We start from the raw sequence: 23,223 nt of genomic DNA on the forward strand, positions 1-23,223 counted from the left end.
ATGTGAGTGGTCTGCAGAGATCTGGATATACCCTGCAGTGTACCCCAAAAAGAATCTGAGGAAACTGGACAAGTGAATAAAAAATAAGTGCCAGAACTAGAAAAAACAACTATCTACAGCAGATTAACGGTGTCTGAAAGTCATGCCCTAAAAAACTCCAACAAAGACCTGACAGATGCATCTGAACCTTCAGCTGATGCATGTACTGTTAACTGAAGCTTCATTAAGTTGTCAAGAGGCCATTATTAGGAAAGGAAATGGGGAAAAGGCTGAGCTATTCCAAATTACACCAGAACTGAACTTAAACTCAGTGACAACAGGATTTATGGAGTGATGAATCCAAATGTAAAATTTGTGGTTCAAATTGTCAAAATGTACAGAAGAACTCAGGAGAGAGGCCCATTGGTGAGTGTCTACAGCACAGGTGTTGAACTCCAGGCCTCAAGGGCCGGTCTTCTGCAGGTTTTAAATGTGTCCTTGATCCAATCCAAGAAACCTTGTCTAAGAGTTCAGGCTGTACTGAAGAATAAAGACAAATATTGACTTTCAAGCTCATTAAAATGATACAAACACTGTTTTTGCCTTATAAACTACTTTTCCGTGACCCAATTTCGTTTTTTTAAACGAATAAAAAACATAACTCCTTTTTAGAACTTCCTTTTAATTGCTTTTCTGTTATCAATGCTATAAATTTCTACGTCTTATTTTGAAAGCCAAGCTTCCAACTTGTGCTTGCCGAAGTCACGTGATTCTGCACGTACAATCCGGAAGCCGGTGCCATGTTGTGATATTTGAGGAAATCACTTCTGGGTGAAGTTCCCTGGCAAAAGTGGGATTAAAAACAATCAAACAAACACAGTTAAACAGGTTTCGGGGTGAGCATGGAGGTAAGAGTGGCTGGTGTTAACAAAATAAACTGCTGCGCACGCACACAAGATGACAAAATATAGCACGCGCAGTCTGGCTGTCAGACCTCATTGGCGGCCTGCTGTACGCGCTGACCTCACTGATCATTGCTCCTCTGTTCACGGACTTCACGTTAACTTCTGCTAACATGTTCAGCCTCGTTTTAACCCAGCTGTCTGTCCGAGCAGGCGGACCTGAGGCAGTCTCACTGTTGGTGAACTTTAATCGGTTTAAGCAATCAAAAAAAATATGCCGCTCGTGTATCCAGGAAGGAGCCACAGGACAGAGCAGTTGAATCAGCTGAAGGTGGCTGTTAAACGCCAACAAACAGTCTAACATCCCCATCCAGTAAAAACCAGCCTAATGTGGGGTGTTAGTCCATGTCAGACAGGAAACTTTCTGTTAAAGGACTTAATTTAGATAACATATGAGTGCTAACCGGGTTAATTGATGCCGAACAGCAGTAGCAGCCAGCTTCCCTTTAAACCTTTCAAAATAAAGGAGACATTACTGCACCATAATATTAATTCTCTAGACTCTAGACATGTTATATCAGGTGTATTAAACATAAGGGCCGGGAACCATAATCAGCCCGACAAAGACTCCAGTCCAGGCCACTGGAATTCTTTGGAGAATTTGAAGGAGTGAATAGATTTGAAACTTTCAGTGATATTCTCACAAGTTTTCTAGCTTTTCCTATTGATATTCATGCTACACCAAATAATTACCCAAGAGATAAACAATTAAATGACATAAGTTTTTTTTTTTCAATATCTACTGTAGAAATATTCTGTTTTAGCAAAAAGGAACGTCATTAAAAATACAAGACAGTTTGGGCAATTAGCTACCAGAAGTTTTTCTGTTATTTTACACATTTATCCCATAGAAAAACTGTAACATATTCTTGCACTTGCACTTGTTTTTCTTATATTTAGATATGCCAGGGATTAAATGTGAAGTTAAACATCTTGCTGTTCTGGCCCACTTAAGATCAGAATTGGCTTTATGTGGCCCATGATGTAAAATTAGTTTGACAGCCTTGTCTTAGATACCATAAGTAAAAAAAGCATACTTTAAAATGAAGGTAAACGTGATGCAGGGAGCACTGTATAGTTAGTAGTACTGTAGTACTGTGTAAACATTTTCAGCCATGCTTCATTTCTTTATAGTTGACCTTTCAAAATAAGATGTAGTTACTGTTTGCCATAGAAATGTTTTTATGTATAGGGTTTTAGATTTATAAGGGGAGGTAAATCAAAAACCTGGAACAAGCCAGTCGAATTCCAGTGCCTGTACTGCATTAGGAAGTCAGGAGTGGTAGAGAAGTATGTGAGGGCGGTGCAGAATGTGTTTGAGGACAGTGAGACATTATTAAGATGCAAGTCTCTTGATACTTGCAAGGGTGATGGACAGGCTGACAGATGAGGTCAGGCAGGAGGTGGTAGTCTGTCCCAGACAACGTGATCTGTGGTGAGAGTAGGGAGCAGGTGGAGGAGCAGGCGGCAGTATGATCTGTCGAGAAGGTGAACGCAAATCCGTAGGTGCGAGGCAGAATACATGTGTGGGAAAAGTCATTTGCAAAGACTAGAGGTAGTGAAGGAGTGAAGTGCAGGAGTTTTTGTTACCTGGGGGCAAACTTACAAAGCAACAGACAGTGCAAAGAGAGGTAAAGAAGAGAGTGCAAGCAGGGTGGAGACAAGTGTGACGGGTGATTTGTAACAGAAGAGGTTGAGCAGTTTGGAGACAGATCAAAGGACATGTTGAGGGTGATTGATATATTGGATAAAAGATGTTGCCAGGGAGGAGGAAAAAGAGGAAGACCACAGAGACGATCCATGGATGTTGTAAAAGAGGACACGAAGCTCCAGTAATGATTTTATTTGTCCACGATTATTTTGAAATCCGCTGCGCCCTACATCCGGCTTTGCCCCAGTGTAGCTTGACCGCTACCTGTTTATCCAACCCACGATCTGTTTCTCGGGATCCATTGAGGATCCTGGCCCGAGCCAAAGCGAAGCTTAAAAATCGGGGACTCTGTGTGTTTCCCTTGGCTGTCAGACACCTTGACACGACCGCGGTCGGTTTGCCGTTTAAACGGTCACTGAGACGTCGGAGGAGTAGCAGGCAGGTAGACAGACAAACGAGCACCAGGCTGTCTGGCGGAGGGGGGCTGAAATGTGAGCGCCTCTGCAGGCTTGCGTCAAAGCCAGCTAACGCTAAACCGTGATAGGACAAAGTCAGCGAGAAAGACGGTTAAACGGCCACGTTACCTCGTCAGAGAGCCGGCCAGCTCACGGGCCGGGCTATTTTTGGCACGCGCACACACACATGCTCAGTTTAGCTGGCTGCCAGCCACGGCTGTCACTGTCGGCGGGTTTTTAAAGGAGAACCCGGGCTAACGGCGGAGCTGGTCGGTAACCAGCCTATCCGTCAATCGCACGCTGACAAGGGGCGGAAAAATCAGGGGAAAGGAGATCCGTTTAATAGCCTGACGTCGTATCGCAGCGAAGAAGGGGGGCCTCACAGCTCACACATGAGGCCCAGCTGAAAGGATGGATCTGAATTTTTACTCGGATTTAACGGACGGTACCGGGCAGCACGACGGGGATCCGGAGTTCCTGGATCCGCAGTCTTTCAATGGGTTTGACTCCGACAACAAGGTGACTGAACAGCCGCTCCGTGCATGCTTATTCGAGCACTGGACCCTTGAGTAATGGAGTATTTCCGTTTTTAGAGAGAGTTATAGTTTCAACTTAGGTTAGAAACCTTTAACCTATCTGTGCGACTAAAAATCATCCTTAAAACAAATCGATAAAGACACATGTTGGACTTAAGGAGCCAACATGTGAGAGTGTATGCTCCTCTCCTGTGTTGAAATAAGGCTGTTTGAAACCATATCTTCTGTTTAACCCTCTGATCTCCAGTGATGGTTTATTTGTTTTTCGTGCTTACCTGTTTCAGCTTCAGTCAATTACTTTTGACCTTGTGTACAAAAGTAATTGCCCTCTTTGTCAAATCATGAATTAATAGTGATTAATCACATTTTTTTTATAAGGCAGAGTTCAGTTTCAGTAACCACACCCAGCCCTGATTACTGCCAGGCCTGATGAATGAAGACACCACTTCAGTAGAAGCTGTCTGACAAAGTAAAGGAGGCTAAAAGATCGCAGAAAGCAACACATGCCACAATCTAAAGAAGCAAATGAGAAACAAAGTCATTGACATCTATCAATCTGGAAAACTGTTACCCTGCCATTTCTAAAGCTTTGGGACTGTCTGAACCACGGTGAGAGCCATTATCCACAAACGAAGAAACCTTGGATCAGTGGTGAACCTGTCCAGGAGTGTCCGACCTACCAAAATTACTCAAAGAGCACGTCAACAACTCATTCAGGAAGTCACAAAAGACCCCAGAACAACAGCTAAAGAATTACAGACTTCACTTGCCTCTATTAAGGCCAGAGTCAGTGATTCAACAGTAAGAAAGAGACTGGATGAAAATAGCATCCATGGGAGGAGAGGTCAAGGAGCAAACCACCGCGGACCAAGAAGAACACAAAATCTCGTCTTATATTTACCAAATAACATCTTGGTGATCCCCAAGAATTTATGCAAATATTCTGTGGACTGATGAGATAGAAGCTGAATTCGGAAGGTTTAGGTCCCATTACATCTACAAAAAACTAACACAGCATTAAAAAGAACATCACACATGGTGGTGATAGTGTGATGGTCTCCGGTTGCTTTACCTCTTCAGGACTTGGACGACTAACCATAAAGGAGAACATCCGACCATAAGTTCATGTCCGGAAGCTCAAGAGCACTCAGTTTGTGCAGCAGGACAACGATCAAAAACACACCAGCAAGGCCAAAAACCAGAATGAAGGTTTTGAAGTGGTCTGTTCAAAGTCCGGACTTGAACCAGATTGAGACATTTTGGCCTGACCTTAGACAGACTGTTCATGCTCAAAAACTGACCAATGCGACTGAATCAAAAACAATTCTGGTTAGAAGAGGGGGCCAAAACTCCTCCAGTGACATGAAAGACTTGTTGCAGTTGTTGCTGCTAGGAGTGGCACAAACAGTTATTAGGTTTAGGGGGCAGTTACTTCCCCACAGGGCAGATAGGTTTGAATAACCTCTTTCTCTTAATAAATGAAGTCGTCATTTAAAAACCGCATTTTGGATTTGCCTCTGGCACCACAGGAAGTCCTGTTTTTACCTGCACAAACATATTTACTCTTACTAAAGTCAAATGCATCTCAGAGTGTCAATTGCAGATTTTTCAATATATTCAAACTATGTCTTCTTTACTAACCAGGTGTAAAGAGGCAGCCTCCTCTGTGACTCTCAGTTTAAGCTAGATTTGCTGGTAAATGTGTGTTTTATGGTGTGCCCCTGTTGGCGGTGCGTTTAGGTAGCTCTTTGTGTTGCTGTGATGATGGTGTCGCCCCTCCTCCCTTACTGTTACTCTCTCTTCCCCTGCGTTTCAGTTCCCTGGAGGCAGCGACAACTACCTGACGATTCCTGGTTCCGGCCACCCCTTCCTCTCCTCTTCAGAGGTAAGCCTTTATACTTGAGACACGAGCATCGGTCTGTTTCTGCAGAGGTCCCACCTCTCAGCAGATCCTGCCAGAGTTAAAGGCATTAGAAGTCTCTAAGAGTGCTAAAGAGGACAAAAAAAAGGAATGCACAGATAAAATTTTGTGTCACTTCTTCATATATTTTATAGATACACAGGCTTTTTCCTGGCTCAGATAGGGCATCTGTGGACATATGCATATTTGGTCCATATGTAGTTGAGGCACACAGTCTTTGTTGCTTTAGTTAAGTGAAATTTGGCTTCTGTTCTGTTATTTTTGGCCATTTTATTGACAGAACTGGGTTTAAGCTGATTTAAATTAAACTCTAAAGTTTAAAGCTCAAGGTGTCTAAAAATGTATCTGCTGAAGACTTGATTTTTCTTTAGTAGAAACCAATTTTTTTTAAATATGGTATTAAACTGCCAGTGCATAATATTTTAAGTGATAGGCTTTAATGACATTATAAAGGCATGTAAAAGAAAAACCGTGACGGTTGTAGAACACCTGCACCACTGTAAAAGTCACTGAAAAGCTCTTTCTTATCTCACCACCTGCTGCACAGTTTACCTTCCTGTTTTTTATTTTGGCGATAGGTCACCTAGAAAAGATTGTAAAACACCAAGTCTTACTTTTGGACTCTGTTGGTGTAGCTGATGATTAACGGTTCAAAATAATCCTTGTTTATCTTCTACTGCCCTTTGAAACAAGCTGTTTCAGTTCCTCCCACCTTTAAGCCAGCTTCTTTCTGATTGGCTGCCTCCTGCAAACGTGAGGTTTGAACGGTAGGTGGGTGGGGCTTGAGCGTAGTAGATGACTATATATTAGGGCCATCCCCTTTTTTTTGATGTCATAAAGATCCAGGAGTATAAACATTTAGTCCTTTTTTGGATACTTGCACATATTCAAAGGTCATTTGGTAGCTGCATTTAATGTGAGCATCCACCATTTGTAAGACTGTTTATCAACAGAAGCTGCACTGTACAGTAGGGAAGCAGAGCTGCTGTTCCACATGGTAAAAGGTATTTTGGAAACCCTTGTCATTGATTTTGCATCAGTTTAATCAAATGTTTTGGGTATTTTTGCTAATTATATATGTATATATTTAAGTTTGAAAAATGTGTGGAGACCTGAAGAGATTTAATATCCAATAATTCAAGAAAATTGTCAAACATTCTCAAAGACTGCACACTTTGCCATCAGTTAGAATTTTTCCACAGGGCACACTGTAAAATCTCTTATCCAGATGTTTCAAAGACACTGTTAAGAAAACATCTGGAGAACACTGATAAGTGACTGTAAGTGACTCTGTGAGTTTTTCAGACGTTTATAGTCTGTTTATTTTTGAGAAAACGGGCACTTAGCTTTGAGAGTTATTTGTAGCGCGAGCTGGGGCTGGACAAGTTTACAGGGAGGGTTTGATCCAGCACGGAGCTAAAGTCCTCTTTGCACTTGATGGTCTGGCTCAACTTCACACCAGTTGGTTTTTTGTCTTTGAAGATGGATCCCTTTTTAACAAAAAAACAAAAACAACTCACTATTATTGGCTTTCCCAAAAAGCTGAGCCGGTACTAAAAGGTGAGGTTTGACATGTGCGTTGCAGGACTGGTCTAAAAAAGCTCTGAAGAGCCTCAATGGAAAGCTGTAGGAGAGTGCCATAATGCAAAGATGCCAAAGAGCCGTTCAGCAGACAAACCAGGTGCAAAATCAGGCAGCATCAGAGAAACTGTAACAGGGCATAAATAATCAGAAATAACTACCCTTTACTGCCATTCATCAGATATATTATTGGGACAAAGATTGAGTGTAGAGAAATGTACATTTAACTTTAGAGAGTCATCATTGTTCCATCAGACAGGCTGCCTGAGAAAGTTTTATACTACCCAAAATAAAAAGGAGGAGGAACTAAAGTTAATACTGAGAAAAATGACACAAGAAGCCGTCGAACACTCTATTTAAAAACTATTAAAATAAGATATTTCTGCTGATGAATACACTGAGCTGGGTTATAGTGCTGCTGCTTTAAATAATAGATGGCTTATGTTGAAATCTGCTGTGCTGTAGGGGAACAGGCTGTGTTGTCGTGTTGTGTGCATGTTTGAGTTGTTAATTTTGAGATGGTAGATTTTTTTTATAGAGCAGGAAGAAAGGCATCCTTTCCATATCCTTCTCTGTTCTCTGGTTTTCACAATGATTACAATGATTAATACAGCACCTCTGTGACAGTAAGCTTAAGGTGACAGTGATGCTCTCTGTGAGGAGGTTTTGATACCATAAGCAAGTAAATTTAACTTGAGCCTTTACGACAGAGCACAAATGAAGCTCAACTTGATAGCAGTTTACAATCTTGCCACGTTAAGTAGCAGCAGTTTTCTAGCATTTACTTAAACCATCCATCTTCTGCTGCACAGAAACCCAGACCTCCCTCTCCTGCCCATCTCCTCCGGCTCTGAGGCTCTGTGTTTAGACACCAGGCCAGCTGAGACATGTAATCTCTCCAGAATGTTACAGGGCATTTTGAGGTGCCTTTGGAGGAAGCTTGTTCCCCCCCCCTGCATCTCAGGAACTGCACTCATGTCCCAGAGCTCGTGGTCACAGGTGAGTGTGGGAGCATAGATGGACTGGTGAATCGCCTGTGCACCGCTCCATTCTCCTGCTCATGAAGAAGACCCTGAAACACTTGAACTTTCTCCACTTGGATCAACAACTTGTCCCAGACTCAGAGTGGGCACTGCACCCTTTCTGGTTCCACTCTCCTGGAGACAGGCTGGATTCATTTAAACCACGTTCATGTCATTTCAACCTGCTGTCCACCTGAGCCTGTGGGATGTGAACTGTTTATAAAAAGGCTTTAAATGTCACACCCCACCGCCTCAAATCCAGGCACCTTTTTGATAATTCTGTCCTGTAGAAAACGGGCTTTTTATCGAGAATGAGTCATGAGACACTATTTAAAAAGCTGCAAAACTGACTCATCTAGCGTTTGAGTCAAACGATGGGGGCTTTCAGTGATGCAGCTGCAGACACATGATGAATATGGACGTTTAGTTTGAGGCCAGTCAGAGTTTATGTGGACATCTTTTCGCTGCTGCTCTCCTGTCAGGATAGACGGGAACCTAAAAGCAGAAGCAGGCTGCACTTTGAGGAACAGTCATTATGTAAATGTGCAAGCAGCTGCTTAGCTGACTATGGCATCATCAGGTAAAACATCTCAACAAGCACCTGGTTTTAGCCGGTTTTAAATCTGCTTTAACAGTTTCTATGCTAAAGCTGTGAGTTTTTTGTTTATTAAAGGGAAAAACCCTGATAGAACTGAGCTTTCATCCCTCTGATAGGTTAACTGAACAAAGATCAGCTGCCTCTGTTGGTTTTCCACTCCAGCTATTAGCAAGTTCTTGTCAAAGAGCTTCCTGTTCCCAGGCCTGAACAATCCATCATCGTCAGAACTTGTAAATGGAAAACACAGTATGAAATCAGTGTCAGAGAAAACTTTGGTAGGGGTGGGGGCTCGGGGAGGCTTAGAAGTGATAAAAGTTTGGAGTTGATTTAGTGTGATCTTCACAACATATGAGTTTATTCACTAAGTGTCGGAGTGATGTTAGATCCTAACTACTACTTCTTCCTGTCCTCTCCTCTGTCTTCCCCGTGCTCACCAGACGTTCCACACTCCCAGCCTTGGCGATGAGGAATTCGAGATCCCTCCCATCTCTCTGGACCCGGACTCTGCCCTCTCCGTGTCAGATGTCGTGTCCCATTTCGGGGAGCTGTCGGAAACTGGACCCTCGGACAGCGTGGTGGTACCTGGGAACGCTGTCGTTGAAGGTGACGACCCCTCGTTTGCGTCCACTTTTGTTAGTGCGGCCTCTCAGGGACTGGAGCACCTGACTCTTGGAGTCATGACCCAGTCAGGAGGGAATACTTTGTTAGGGTCGTCACTGGGAATGGTAAGGAATACGTGACATTTTAACCTTTACCCACCTTCAGTCTCCTCTTTAAGTAACGCCCCTTTTCTCCTCCTCCCTATCCCAGGATCTCGGTCATCCCATTGGCTCTCAGTTCAGCAGCTCGTCCCCGGTAACCATCGACGTCCCTCTAGGTGACATGGGCCAGGGTTTACTGGGGTCCAATCAGCTCACCACTATAGACCAATCAGAGCTCAGCGCTCAACTGGGGCTCGGCTTGGGCGGCGGGAACATACTTCAGCGGCCGCAGTCGCCCGAAAACCCGCTGTCGGCCACAGCCTCGCCCACCAGCTCGCTCCAGGATGATGACATGGACGACTTCAGAAGGGTGAGTCTTAAATATAACCAGCGTCTGGCACTCATCTGTTTGAAAATGCATCTCATTTATTTACTCCAACGTGCCCTTTTGCCTCCTCATCCTCCATCAGAGCGTCCTAGTCGAATCTCCGGTCTCTCTGGCCGTCTCCCCTGGAGTCATCTCCCTCGATCCCTCCCCGTCTGAATCCCCGCTGTCTGCGCCGACCTCCAGCGTCTCCTCTGCTACGGGAAGGAAAGGAGGAGCAGGAGGGGGGAAGAAGGGGAAGAAGAAGAAGGATCCCAACGAGCCCCAGAAACCTGTGTCGGCCTACGCTCTGTTCTTCAGGGACACACAGGCAGCTATTAAGGGACAAAACCCCAACGCGACTTTCGGAGAGGTCTCCAAGATCGTGGCGTCCATGTGGGACAGTCTGGGGGAGGAGCAGAAACAAGTAAGAGGGTTTCTTTGGTTCCTTCAAGGTTTTTAAGATTGTAAATGTGCTTGTGTAGTCATTTAATATTTATCATTTTTAGGTTTACAAGAGGAAAAACGAAGCAGCAAAGAAGGATTACTTGAAAGCGCTGGCAGAGTACAGAGCCAGTCTCATTTCTCAGGTGAGTCAAACCTTGATAGTTTGAAGCAGACAAACCACAAGTATGCTAGCATGATGTCCTGATCACACAGGGTTTAACTCTTTAATCGTTCCCTCATAAAGACGACATTTGACGACGGTTTTCTACACCTCAGTGTATATCAGTGAGGGGTTAGGGGTGACAGGATGAATTTACTATTGCTTACTCAGTATCAGCACCCATGACTTTAATGTGGCACCACAGATGAATAAAGTTTGCAGAGACTGGACTAGATGAGTGCTGATGCAGCTGCATTCATAAACTGTGCAGGTGCTGTGCACAGGCACGCATTTCTACTAATAATTGACAAGAAGCAGACCTCTCAGTGTTCTGCACATACACCTAAAATATTTTAGATAAGAAAAATCTCAAAGGCACCAACACCAGACCAGTTCAGATTAATACTGTAACTTTCAGCTGTATCCATGTGGATGAGTTGTAACATCTTTCACTCATTATGCAGTTGTTATGAGGACATGTGGTTCAATAACTCATATCTGGATTTTATTAAAAGGAAATGGTTACACGTGATGCAATATGAGAAACTTAAACCATGAAGAGTTTCTGTATATAAGAAGATGTGCTCTTAGCTCAGGTGTGGTGGCAGTGGGGAGTGACTGCGGTGATTAAATGATCAGTCTGCATAGCTCTGACCTTCAGTCCAACTTTTCTACAGATATTATGTACCATGTTCACTGCTCCATAAAGGAAGTGAAGAGCCAGCTGCTGCCATGTTACTGCAGTGTGTGTCTGCCTGAACATGAAAGGTGGCTGATATATTGCACCTGGCTCGTGTTCTTTGTTGTTGCAACCTTTTTTCCTTTTTCCAAGTGTTATTGGTAAAACGGCATTGCTGGCTCTTTATGTTATGATTATCTATAATAAAGACTATTTTATTTACTAAAAACACCTGTCTGTTTTCCTTTCATTCTGTTCTGGACTCATTTGTTACTGGTCCCCTCACTCGCATGCCTAGACCCCTTTGGGGGGAACGTAACAATGTGGGGGCTCGTCCAGGATCTGAATGGAAGGAACAGCAATTGAGTTTTAGTGAGTTGTTGGCCGGTGGCTTGTTTAGTTGTATTATATCTGCTGCGCTCTCTCTCCAGTTAGCAAAGGGGAGTGTCTAGCTGAGCGTAAGCTCCTCCTTCAGGCACTCATTTTTTTATTTTGCCTCTTTTAATTTCGGAGTAATCCTGGGTGGGGATTAGTTCCCTGTCGGGGGTAGGCTTGTCGGTGCTTTGTGCACTTGATGCTTAGCCTTTAAAGTCGCCTCGAGCCTGGTACACTCCAGAAGCTAAGCAGGCTAAGATTTTAGTAGGCAGGTCTGGGGAGAGGGTCAGTGTTATTTTTATTTATTGGTTAACCCTGTGTCCACACATATTTCCCACCTGTTTTTGATTTGTGTATTGGAGGTGGTTCTTCTTTGTTGTTATTATTAGCCTCAGGTAGTTTTTGTTTTAGTTTTAATGGCTACCTTTGATATTGCCGTGTTCAAGGAAAACCCTTCGCTTGTCCAGCTGGATACCTGTAGGAAGAGGGATCTGCATGAGGTGGCATAATTTTATGGCATTTGTGTCTCCACAGCTCTGCGTAAGGCTGAGCTGAAGGCTGCTTTTGTGTCTGGCTTGGTGGAGAAAGGGATGGTGGCCCTGCCAGTGTCTGCCAGTCTACCTGAGCATGGTGTAACGTCTCAGCCTGTTCTGCAGGTGCCAGCTCAAGGTGTAGCTCCATCAGTGTCTACGCCTGTTGTTCAGGGGCTGCCTGAGGACAAGCCAATGACACTGCCTCACTTTGAACCACTCTCCATAGAGTCATCCGTAGGTTCAAAGCACGATGCCAGGCTACGTGTCCGCCTGGCTCGTCTTCAGTTGGAAAGGGAGGATCGTGAGAGGGAGTTCCAGCTAAAGGAGTTGGAGCTTAAGCGTTTAGACGCAGAGCTTGCCAGAGCCAGGGAGGTTGAATTGAAAAAGGTGGAGGCGGAGACAGCTGTTAAGTTGCGACAGTTGGAACTCCAGCAGGCTTCCCTTCCTCCGACTGCCTCTATTCTGCAGGCAGAGGCACCATTTGATGTGGGGAAAAACATTCGTCTGATTCCAGTGTTTCGCGACACTGAGGTTGACAGTTATTTTGAGTCCTTTGAGCATATAGCCACAGCCTTGCACTGGCCACGGGATTCGTGGGCTATTTTGCTACGATGTAAGCTGGTAGGTAAGGCTCAGGACGTTTGTTCCTCATTGTCAGCTCAGGACAGTCTGAATTATGACAAGCTGAAAAGTGCCATCCTGCTAGCTTATGAGCTAGTCCCAGAAGCTTATAGGCAGCGTTTCCAGGGATTAAAAAGGGGACAGGGTCAATCCTACCGTGATTTTGCAAGGAAGAAAAGTGTGCTTTTTGATTGGTGGTGTGTGTGTCCAGCAAAGCTACTGACCTGGCTTCGATACGTGAATTAATGCTGATGGAGGAGTTTAAGAACTGCATCTCCGAGCGCATTGCAGTATACCTCAGTGAACATAAGGTGTCCTCATTACAGCAGGCACACACATCCCACAGTTAGAGGAGAGAGGGAGCTGCTCTCACCACGAGAGCTGAAGTTGAAGTTCTATGATTTAAATCATGTAAACCTTGAGCATTGAGTATACACTGGATGTTTTGGGTTTGTTGTTTTTTGGGGGTTTTTTTGTTTTCTGGTTTTTACTGATGATTTATCAAAGAGCTTTGCCTACCACGAGAATGGTTTTCTTACAGTTTAAAAATGTCTCGTCTCATTGAGAAACCGTTTCTATCCTGATGCTTTGGAACTCCAGCTGTAAATCTGGTAGTTCTGATGTTCTGCATCGTAAAGTTTAGGATATATTCTGCTGTCCTGGTGCAGACACACCAGAGAAACACAAATATCCACCTAAACGTTTCTCTTCCTTCTTCTTCCTCTCTTCAGGCACCTATTGAGGTCATGGAAACCACACCATCACCCCCACCTCCAGCCCCGGCTCTTGTGGTCACAGCCATGCCTACGCCCATCCCCGCGCCCACCCGGCCAACCAGGTCGCAGCACTACAACCCAGAGGAGAACACCATCACCAACATCTGTACCTCCAACATCATCCTGGACCTGCCTCAGGTCACCACCCGGTCCCGCACCGGGGCCATCAAACCGCAGCCTCCACCGGCGAGCACTGCCCTCAACACTGCCCCCGTCACCAAAATCATCATCAAGCAGACACCGCTACCCTCCGGCGGCATGTCAGCTACGGTGACGACCGCCTCCTCACCCCGCCAGCCTCCGCCGCTGCAACAGATGCAGAGCACCCCTCCTCCACCCCGGCTGCAGCAAATGGTGCACGCCCAGGCGCCCCCGCCTCTCCAGGCCAAACCGCGTGGTGGAGGAGGAGGGGCGGCAGCAGCCACCACTGCTCCGCCGCCGCTTAAGGTAGTGCCGTCAGCACGCCAGTCAGATTCAAGCGCCTCGATCATTGTGACGTCAACGGGGGAAACCCCCACGACAGTGTCTGCCACCACCTCTGCTCTGGCGGTGGAGGTTGGACACACGGGTGAGGTGACGGGAGGAGAGGAAGTGGCTGAAGGCGAGGAAGGGGTGAGCCGCTGAACTTCGAACATGTCGAACATTTACTGTTAAGTGTTTGGATGAATACACATTCACATAAATTTCGGTATTTCTTTTTGTCCGCCCGCTCAGATGGAGGTGGAGGTTAATGTTGCTCCTGGCCCGAGTGTGACTCCCACCGCCAGCCCGAACATTTGCGTGCGCGCCGGCTGCACAAACCCCGCCGTGGAGAGCAAAGACTGGGACAAGGAGTACTGTAGCAACGAGTGTGTCGCCACACACTGCAGGTGCGTACAGACAGACCTAAACTCGACTCCTGGAGTGTGCGTCAGTACTTTAAATGTTTCCACAGCTCTACTTCACTTCCAGAGGTTTGTGAAGTACTTTAGGTGGTGGTAAAGATGCTGTTTAACAAAGAAACAGAGTGAAATTATAGTGACTCTGAGATCGGTTGGAAAAGACAATTAATAATCCACAGGTTCACCTACTGAAACCTTCAGTTTTACTTCCTCTAGATTAGAGCCTTACTGGTGTGTAAGTGATGGCTAAAATTACCAATATATCAGTATAATATATTTGACATTTATAATAGCTGTGTAACAAACCCACCACAGACCCGACCACGTTTCAATGCTTTTCAGCACACTTTTATTTGGTTGTCATTTCTACAGCACTCAGTCACAGCTTTTTAGCTGCACCTACACATACACAACAACAACCACAGGATTCACAGGACTAGCTCATTGTCTTTTAAGTCGGCGAGGTGCGATTGTAGGTGCCTCTCAGATGCATCCACCTCCCTCGCAGCCGTGCTGCAGACCACGCCCCACCACAGGCTGATTACATGAAAATTCAACAAAGCTAAATAAGAGACGAGAGAAACACTTAGTATATCGGATCACCAAATGTCAAAGTTGGTTTAAAAAGTTGGTTTTTATGAAAATAAAATCTTGATCGTCCGCTCAACTCGTGCATAAAAATTCACCAAAACACAGAAATTTAAACATTTGACCGAGATTCCTGTTTGAAAGACCAACATGGCACTGTATGACATAAAGATGCCCCACCCTCAAATATTTCAGGTACAAAAAAGGTTCAGTTTTCAGCTCTGAGAACATATTTAGTTTTAAAATCAAAGAACTTCATGGTGCTCTTTGATTAAAGTTACAGTTTAAAAAGAAAGAAATTAAAAAAAAAAATAATTTTGTCAAAGACTGAAACAATTGCCCGGGTGTTTCCATTGTGTTTCTTTAAATACCCGATGAAGGCTGGTATCAGAGGCAGGGGTGGATCTACAGGGGGGCAATGGGGGGCCCTTTATGTCCTCTCAATAGTTGAAAAACTAATTGCTTGTTCGTCCAAAAGCCTCTTATAGTCTGTTTTGGTTTTTTTGTTTTATTTATTTATTTTTTTAGAAGAGATAATGATACAATGTAACATTTTCTAGTTCTGATCACAGGTATACCAACCATTTATTTATTTATTTATTTAGTGTGTTCTCACAACAAGCTCTTGAAATAAACTTTTGGTTTGCATTGTGTAGTTTTGACAGAAAAGTATAGAGACAAGCTTCCAAACAAATTATTGGAATGTGAACAGTATGGATCTCTGTCTTCAAACCCCTAAAATTGGATTACAAGTGCATCTTACTCAGACCTGCTTGAACCTAATGTTTTCATCATGCTCTTTTCTCCACAGAGACGTTTTCATGGCCTGGTGCGCTATCCGAGGGCAGAACTCCACCACGGTAACATAGGACTGGGACACACCTGAGGGGAGGAGTGATGCTCGGAGACGGAAAAGGATGAGAATACCACATGAAATGCAAACGAACAGAGAAAAGACTGAATAATAGACTCAGGTATTGGCACATAATGGTTTGTTTTATCGTGCTCATGTCATCTTGTGGACACACAAAAAGAAAGAAAGGAAAAAAAAAAAAGAAGTCCCTGTGTTGTACCTCCCACAAGAAGCTTCTCTAGCAGAATAAAACAAGCTCTTGAGTCATCTGCGAATACCACGATCGCGTGGACGGCGAAGAAACCACAGAGGCTCGGCTCTGCTGCTCCAGACATTTCCTGCTCTCAATCATTGATTGTGAATTTAAAACACAGACTTGATAAAAAGTAACGTTTTATACAGGCTTATGGTGTTTTTAATTGTTTTGAAAAAATGGGGAGAAAAGAAAATCATCACAGACGTATTCAGTTTATTCGTTTCAGAAAAATGAATCTTTAAGTGTGTTTGCTATTCCCTTTACTCGTCACGGTGAGGAGCGATCAATGTGAACGAATTGTTGAGAGTTTTGAGTCATCTCTTCTTGAGTAAAGTGGGGCTGGGTTTTTTTTTTTTTTTGTTTTTTTTTTGTTTGTTTTTTTTAAGAGAAAGGGGGTTGGGTGGGGGAGCAACACGCAGGCAAAAGCACAAATGGTCTTAAAGCTACTTTGGAGTCGTGAAGAGGTTGAAAGCTCTGAAGCCATTCAGAGACCCGGTGATCTGCTGTCTGCTAAATGCTGTTTGTCACCTTTTACAAGCCGCCTGAGGGGAAAAGAAACAAAACAAGGTTACTTCCAACTTGAATAAGGTGCTAAGATTCAGGAAAAGTATCTCTGTCTGTCGTTCTCTCTTCCTGCTGGAAGGCCCTGTGTCCTGAGAGCTTTTTAAATGTGTGCTGGGTTTTTCTTAATGAGGTAAAAGTTTCTGTTTGAGGAAAGAGAAACAAAAATAAGAGAGATGTGTATCGCAGCAAAATAACACACCAGCTCTGACAAACACTACTTACTGTAAAGGGAAACTGGTGTCAAAGCTTTATTTTTTTTAACCGGGACATTGTTTCAGGTGAAACGGAAGAATGATGGCTGCTTCCAAAAAACAAACAACGCTTCCCAGTTTGATGAGATCCTGCAGCGCAGATGTACTGGAAATGTTTTTAATCATGAAATAAAAATATTTTATGTTTCAGTACACTCCTGGTGACAGTTTGGCCTCACGTTTTACGGCTGTAGTAACAAGAATACACACTTTTATTTTCTGTTTATGATTTTTCTTCTCATGTAACAAGGTTAGATTTGCTGCTGAATGTTTGACTTTGTTGTTGTTTTTATATTAATTTAAAGAAAAAGTTTGTGCGCCGTTCAGGAAATATAAGTAAATAAATACACAGACTGTATGACACAAAAAATAACAAAGCTAGATGCTACGGCATCATGGCCTTGGACTCATTTTTACAACTTTTTAATAGGGAAAAAAAGCGGAATTTTAATTAAAAAATGTTTGACATTTGTGAAATTGTAATTTTTCCTTTATTCATTTTTTTTTTTTTTTTTTTTTTTTTTTTTACATTTGTTTTGGTTTTTATTGCCTTTTGAGTCAAAAGCCTCCAGATGCAGACGTTTGGTTTCCTGGTATTTCAAGACATTAATGCAATGAAGCAGGCGCCTTGAGGCGACTGCTGTTGTGATTTGGCGCTATATAAATAAAATTGAATTGAATTGAATTAGAAAAAAATTGGATGAAAGATTTTGAAGATACACTAAATCTAAAATTAAAAGTTTGGCCTGATGATGGTGCTGGAGTTCCATGGTGTGGCAAGGTGGCTGATAGGTTTGTCTAGCACAAACCTATTGCTGGAACGACAAAGACAATTTTACTACAACATCAAAAGCATTAGATACCTGGCTGAACTCTTTGGGTAATCTCGTGCACGAGGGAGAGAACCGTGACAAGCGCTGTTCCTGCCGCTCGAACCCCAGTCACTCTCCGTTAGCTCCCCCGTAGCACTGCTCTTTACTGAGGTTACATGAATATGCATAAGTTCATTAACATATGACATCTTACACAGGAATGCATGTGAACAAAGAGTACCGTCTGTGTGTGTGTGTGGGTCAAGATGTGACCCTGTGAATGACTCCCATAAATCTTCTGGGCCTGGAAGTCCAGCAGTTCATCTAAACAAAAGGCACTTATACTTAAACAGACATAGATGTGTTTACCATACCATAAAACGGTCAGAGAAGGTACGACCTCTGTCATGACCTTAGGATGTGTGTGTATGCCAGAACACTGTTGAAGGCACACAGAGTCTTTGCACACTACTAAAGATCACACCTCTATCATTATGCAATCGATTATAAAACTCTAAGCATATATGAGTAAATATTTCTAAGCATAAATGACAATCCAAAAACACCAACAACAAGTTTTGGGATGTGCAGTGTTTGTACACATTACTGTTAACAAGAACACACAAACACACTCATCTAAAAAAGAAACTCATTGGACTACAGTTTTAATGCTCATGCTACATGTTTATTGAGATTGTCTAATGTCTGCGACGGTATCTCCTCCCACGTCTGCGGACACCGGAGGCCTTGTGGGGTCTCCTGCGTCTGCGAGCGGGGCGAGAAGACCTCGCATATCTGCGTCTGTGTCCACACGGCATTGTCAGTACACGTGACCTGCTCCGCGTCACGGGTCCTATTTATGGACTCACCTGGCAACTTTAGTGATATCACTGCTGTTGTCAGTATTGGTGTGACCTCATGACCCATTCATGCCATCTGAACTGTGGCGTAATTATGAGGTCACAGGGGGACGTGAATTCATTCACAAAGTTGATAGAGAGTTTGGGTCATAACCAGTGTTGGGCAAGTTACTTTGAAAAAGTAATTAATTATAGTTACTAGTTACTTCTTCAAAAAAGTAACTGAGTTAGTAACTGAGTTACAATATTCTAAAAGTAATTATTTACTTGAAAAGTAACTATTGCATTACTTTAAAAATCATCAGCTGTTCTGCATTCAATAAGATGCCACACAAATTATTTGTGCCACTCCAAGAAAATAATTTCTGTCCACTATAATGGAGAACATGACAGCCTGATACCTGCAGGTCTGACAGCAGCAGGTGTATCACTCCTTTTTCTACCCGGAGACAGCAGTCACCTCATTGTCCTGACACACAGCACAAAACTATCCACAACACTACACACTAACTACACAAGATAACACATCAACTACACACCAAACACGCTAAACAACACAAATCTCTCACATCTCAAAACTTGCTCTCCCTCTTTTTCTGCTCTCTCTCTCTCTCTCTCTCGCCGTCACTCCTAAAACTTCCCCTGTTTTGTTTTTTTTTTTGCTCATAAGCAGAGAGCGCTTGCTGCGCTGTCCTTGGACAGTAAACGTGACGAAACTATTGAGGAAAAACACGCGTACATATTGTTTATCATGACTCTGGTTTTACGTGGCCTCTCAACACAATTTAAAAACTGGTATGTATCATCTTGTTGTTTTGTCTTTAAGTGGTCATGTGATTGGCTTACCACGACTACTTTATTCTTCCTCAGTCAAACAGCAGCACTCATGCGATCGTTTTGCCCCCTTAGCTCCAGGTGTTGTGCTAGACAGTAATCGTGATTACCGTCTGCGGGAGCGCGCGCAGCTGCTTAAAGCTGTAGCGTCCAGATTACTTACAGCTACTTCCGTGCAACTGATATAAGATGCGGTAAGCTGAACACAGCTTCAACCTTCTGTTTGTTGAAAAATAGTAACGGACCGCATTTTCTTGTTAGTAACTGTAACGATGTTGTAACGATAGGAATAGTAATTAGTTAGATTACTCGTTACTGAAAAAGTAACGCCGTTAGTAACGCCGCTACTTGTAATGCCGTTATTCCCATCACTGGTCATAACTCAAATACACAATGATGCAGTCAAATCATTTATTCATTTACTTTTTTTACATTTAAGGTTACTCCGTTCAGATATTGGGATTCGGGCTGGGTGTCGCCACTGATTTCTAAAAAATTATTCAATTCTGATTCAAAAGGTTCTGATTCAAGATTGATTTATTTCAATTCAATTTAGACTTTAGATATTATAATTATGATCATTAATCTTGAATACGTATTGTCCAAAGAACCCTCTAAACCTCGTAATATAGAAAGATTTAACCCTGATGCACCCGCCAGGGGGAGAGCGGCGGGGTCGGGGGATGCGGGTCCCCTGTGGAGGGAGGGAGGCGGTTGGGGTCGCGAGATCCCCCGAGGGGATGGGAGAGGGAGAGAGAGAGAGGGGTGGTCGAGAAACACCCTGGCGAAAGCACAGCGTGTCGCGCGGCGAGATGATAAGAGCGTGGATGGCGGGTACTAAGCGTGTTGGGGTTTGGTTACAGAGGTGGTGTCCGGGCGCGTGCTGTACAACAACAACAACAAGGTGCCAATGAGAAAGAAGAAGACGAAGAAGACAATGTCACGCACTAGACCGTGGGAGCCAAAGAGCACTAAGGTCGGTACAGGTGGACCGCTTTCGCCGGCGGCGTCATCGTCGTCCTCCTCCTCCCGCTCGCCATCACCATCACCAGCGCGTTTGGCGTACGCGGGGTGGGCTACGGTCGCTCCGTTGTTGCGACCAGCCACGTTTCGCTATCGAGGGCTAGGGGTCGAGGAAGACCAAGAGCAGCAGCAGCAGCAACAACAACAGCAACAACAGGAGAACTCGGAGGAGGAGGAAGAAGAGGAAGAGGCCGAGGAGGATAACGACTCGACAGCCCGAATGCTCGCAGAGGAGGAGCGCTGCTCGGAGGAGCAGGAGGGCGAAAACGATGAGGTAGCGGACCATGGGTTCCCGGGCCGTGTGCGCGGCCTATGTGAGCACGGCCAAGAAATTCGGTTGCAATTATGCCAGGCTGATGGCTCGCAAGGCGAGCCGAAAGGCAGAGAAGAAGACAAAGACACAGAAGAAGAAGCAGCAGACAAAGAAGACAAAGAAGACGTCGACTGCGGGCCGGGGGTTTCGGAGCTTTGGCGAGAGGACGCCGGCCGTGCTTCAGGTGGCGTTGATGATCTTGGGCGCGATCGCGGGCATGGCGATGTCGGTGAAACTCGCGACACAGATGTAGCCGACGATTATGACGACGATGACGATGAAGAAGAAGATGAAGACTATGAAGACAAAGACTATGAAGAAGAAGAAGAAGACGATGAAGAGGAGGAAGAAGAAGACAACGAAGAGGAGGAAGAAGAAGACGACGAAGAGGAGGAAGAAGACGACGACGAAGAGGAGGAAGAAGACGATGACAACGGCGACGACAACGGCGACCTCGGCGACCTCGACGACCTCGACGACCTCGACCCGTGAGGACGAGGCCCCACCGAAGAGGCCATGGCGGCGGCACGAGACGAGGCCTCCTCGTTCATGGCCTACTTTCCGCCAGAGATAGAGGACTCGGTGATCGCCATGACCAACCTGGAAGCGGACAGGCACAGGCCCGCCATCGACGGATGGAAACCCATGGGCTGCGTTGAGTTCCGTGCTCGCCGGCGTGTACAGGTCCCGGGGAGAGGCCTGCGAGAGCCTGTGGGACGCCGAGAGCGGCAGGTCCGTGTTCAGAGCCACGATGCCGCTCAAGACCTTTCGAGCCTACTCGAGCGCGCTGCGCTTCGATGACAGAGAGACCAGACGAGCCAGGTGAGGCGGCCACGGCGGCGATAGCTACGACAAACTGGCCCCCATCAGAGCCGTGTGGGACGAGTGGTGTGTGAGGTTGCCCACCATGTACCGCCCAGGTCACCGTCGACGAGAGACTGGTGCCGTTCAGAGGTACGTGGTGTGTGTGTGTGTGTGTGTGTTGCGTGCAGATGAGAGGAGGAAGAGGAGCGGGAACGACGACAACACTAGCTTTCTGCTATTGTCATTGTTGGGTTCTTGTTTGTGCTTTTACACGACTTTATCTTCCATGCTTGCATGTGCGACGAGAGACTGGTGCCGTTCAGAGGTATGTGGTGTGTGTGTTGCGTGCGGATGAGAGGAGGAAGAGGAGCGGGAACGACGACAACACTAGCTTTCTGCTATTGTCGTTGTCGGGTTCTGCGTTTGTGCTTTTACGTGACCTTATCTTCCACGCTTGCACGTGTGTTCTCTCTCAAACTCACGTCTCTCTCTCTCTCTCCCTCTCCCTCTCTCTCCCTCGCCATCAGGAAGGTGTCTGTTCAGACAGTACATGCCCAGCAAACTGGCCAGGTACGGGATCAAGATATGGGTGGCGTGTGACGCGCGTTCCAGCTACGCGTTGAAGATGCAAGTCTACACCGGCAAGTCCAACAAGCGCGGCCCTCCCGAAAAGCACCTGGCCACTCGAGTGGTCGTGGACCTCACCGAGGGATTGACGCCGGGACACAACGTCACGTGCGACAACTTTTTCACCTCGCGCGAGCTCGCCGACAGGCTCTATCGCGAAAGAGGCCACACCGTGCTGGTCACTCTGCGATCAAACAGACCCGAGATCCCCAGAGAGCTGCGCTGCGTCAAGGGCAGGGCCGTGGGCTCCGTCGAATCCATAGTACTTGGCGGCTCCGCGGGACGAGGAGGACGAGGAGGAGGAAGAGGGCCTGACACGATCATCCTCTCCTACGTGGCCAAGAAGAACAAGAACGTGCTGCTCCTCACCACCGCTCCTCGCTACCGCTACCACCACCACCACCACCATCGCTTCGGCCCCGAGCCCCGGCCTAGCCGCCGCATCAGCAACAGCAACACCAGCAGCAACAGAAGCAGCAGCAGCAGCAGCAGCGGCAGCGCAAAACCGCCCTTGGTGCTGCATTACAACCACACCAAGGGAGGCGTCGACAACCTGGACAAGGTCATGAGCACGTACAGCTGCAGGAGAAAGACCTGCACGTGGCCCGTGGCCCTTTTCCACAACATGGTCGACGTCGCGGCCTACAACGCGTTCGTGCTCTGGAGGGAAATTCACCCCGACTGGATGGCGGGCAAGCTCAACAAACAACGGCTCTTCCTCGAGCGACTGGGCAAAGGGCTCGCGCTCCCCATGCTCGAAGCCAGGGCGTTAGCGTGAGGAGGAGGAGGAGGAGGACGAGGAGGAGGAGGAGGAGGAGGAGGAGGAGGAGGAAGAGGCCGAGTCGCGGCCCGAGGTACTATCACCGAGGCCGATGATGCCGATGCCAATGCTCGTACTACTCGTACCGCCACCCCTACGCCATGCGACTCCTCTCCGGTCAAGAGGCGAAGGTGCCGCGTGTGTCGCAGGAGCAAAGACGTCAAGACCAAGATCCTGTGCCACGAGTGCCGAGTGTACATGTGCACCAACTGCGCCGTCACGTACTGTCCCAACTGCGCTGCTTCCCGCACCGCGTCTCCCCAGATGCCACCGATGTCGTAATAACACAAGCGCCCCTCGGGGGTCCTAGCGACCCCAACCACCGCCCCCACCCTATCATCGTCATAACACATATGCCCCGAGGGGGTCCTAGCGA

The 23,223-nt window shown here is 45.8% G+C and overlaps 1 protein-coding gene across 2 annotated transcripts; it reads left to right on the forward strand.

Moving 5' to 3' along the window:
• The first annotated feature begins 758 nt into the window (after positions 1 to 758).
• Positions 759 to 17,231, forward strand: tox4b (TOX high mobility group box family member 4 b). Of its 2 annotated transcripts, none has more exons than XM_084923714.1 (9): positions 759 to 887; positions 5,400 to 5,468; positions 9,143 to 9,430; positions 9,516 to 9,776; positions 9,877 to 10,197; positions 10,280 to 10,360; positions 13,317 to 13,973; positions 14,076 to 14,230; positions 15,642 to 17,231. In XM_084923714.1, exons 1-9 carry the CDS (start codon positions 882 to 884, stop codon positions 15,697 to 15,699), a joined length of 1,896 nt encoding a protein of 631 aa, XP_084779840.1. In that variant the 5' UTR covers positions 759 to 881; the 3' UTR covers positions 15,700 to 17,231. The 2 variants fall into 2 exon arrangements, with proteins under 2 accessions (XP_084779840.1, XP_084779839.1); XM_084923713.1 differs by lacking the exon at positions 759 to 887 and adding an exon at positions 926 to 3,566.
• The last annotated feature ends 5,992 nt before the right edge of the window (positions 17,232 to 23,223 follow it).

This window comes from Perissodus microlepis, chromosome 3 (assembly GCF_051167445.1).
Source record: "Perissodus microlepis isolate ML-2025 ecotype Zambia chromosome 3, ASM5116744v1, whole genome shotgun sequence".
Classification (NCBI taxonomy): Eukaryota; Metazoa; Chordata; class Actinopteri; order Cichliformes; family Cichlidae; genus Perissodus; species Perissodus microlepis.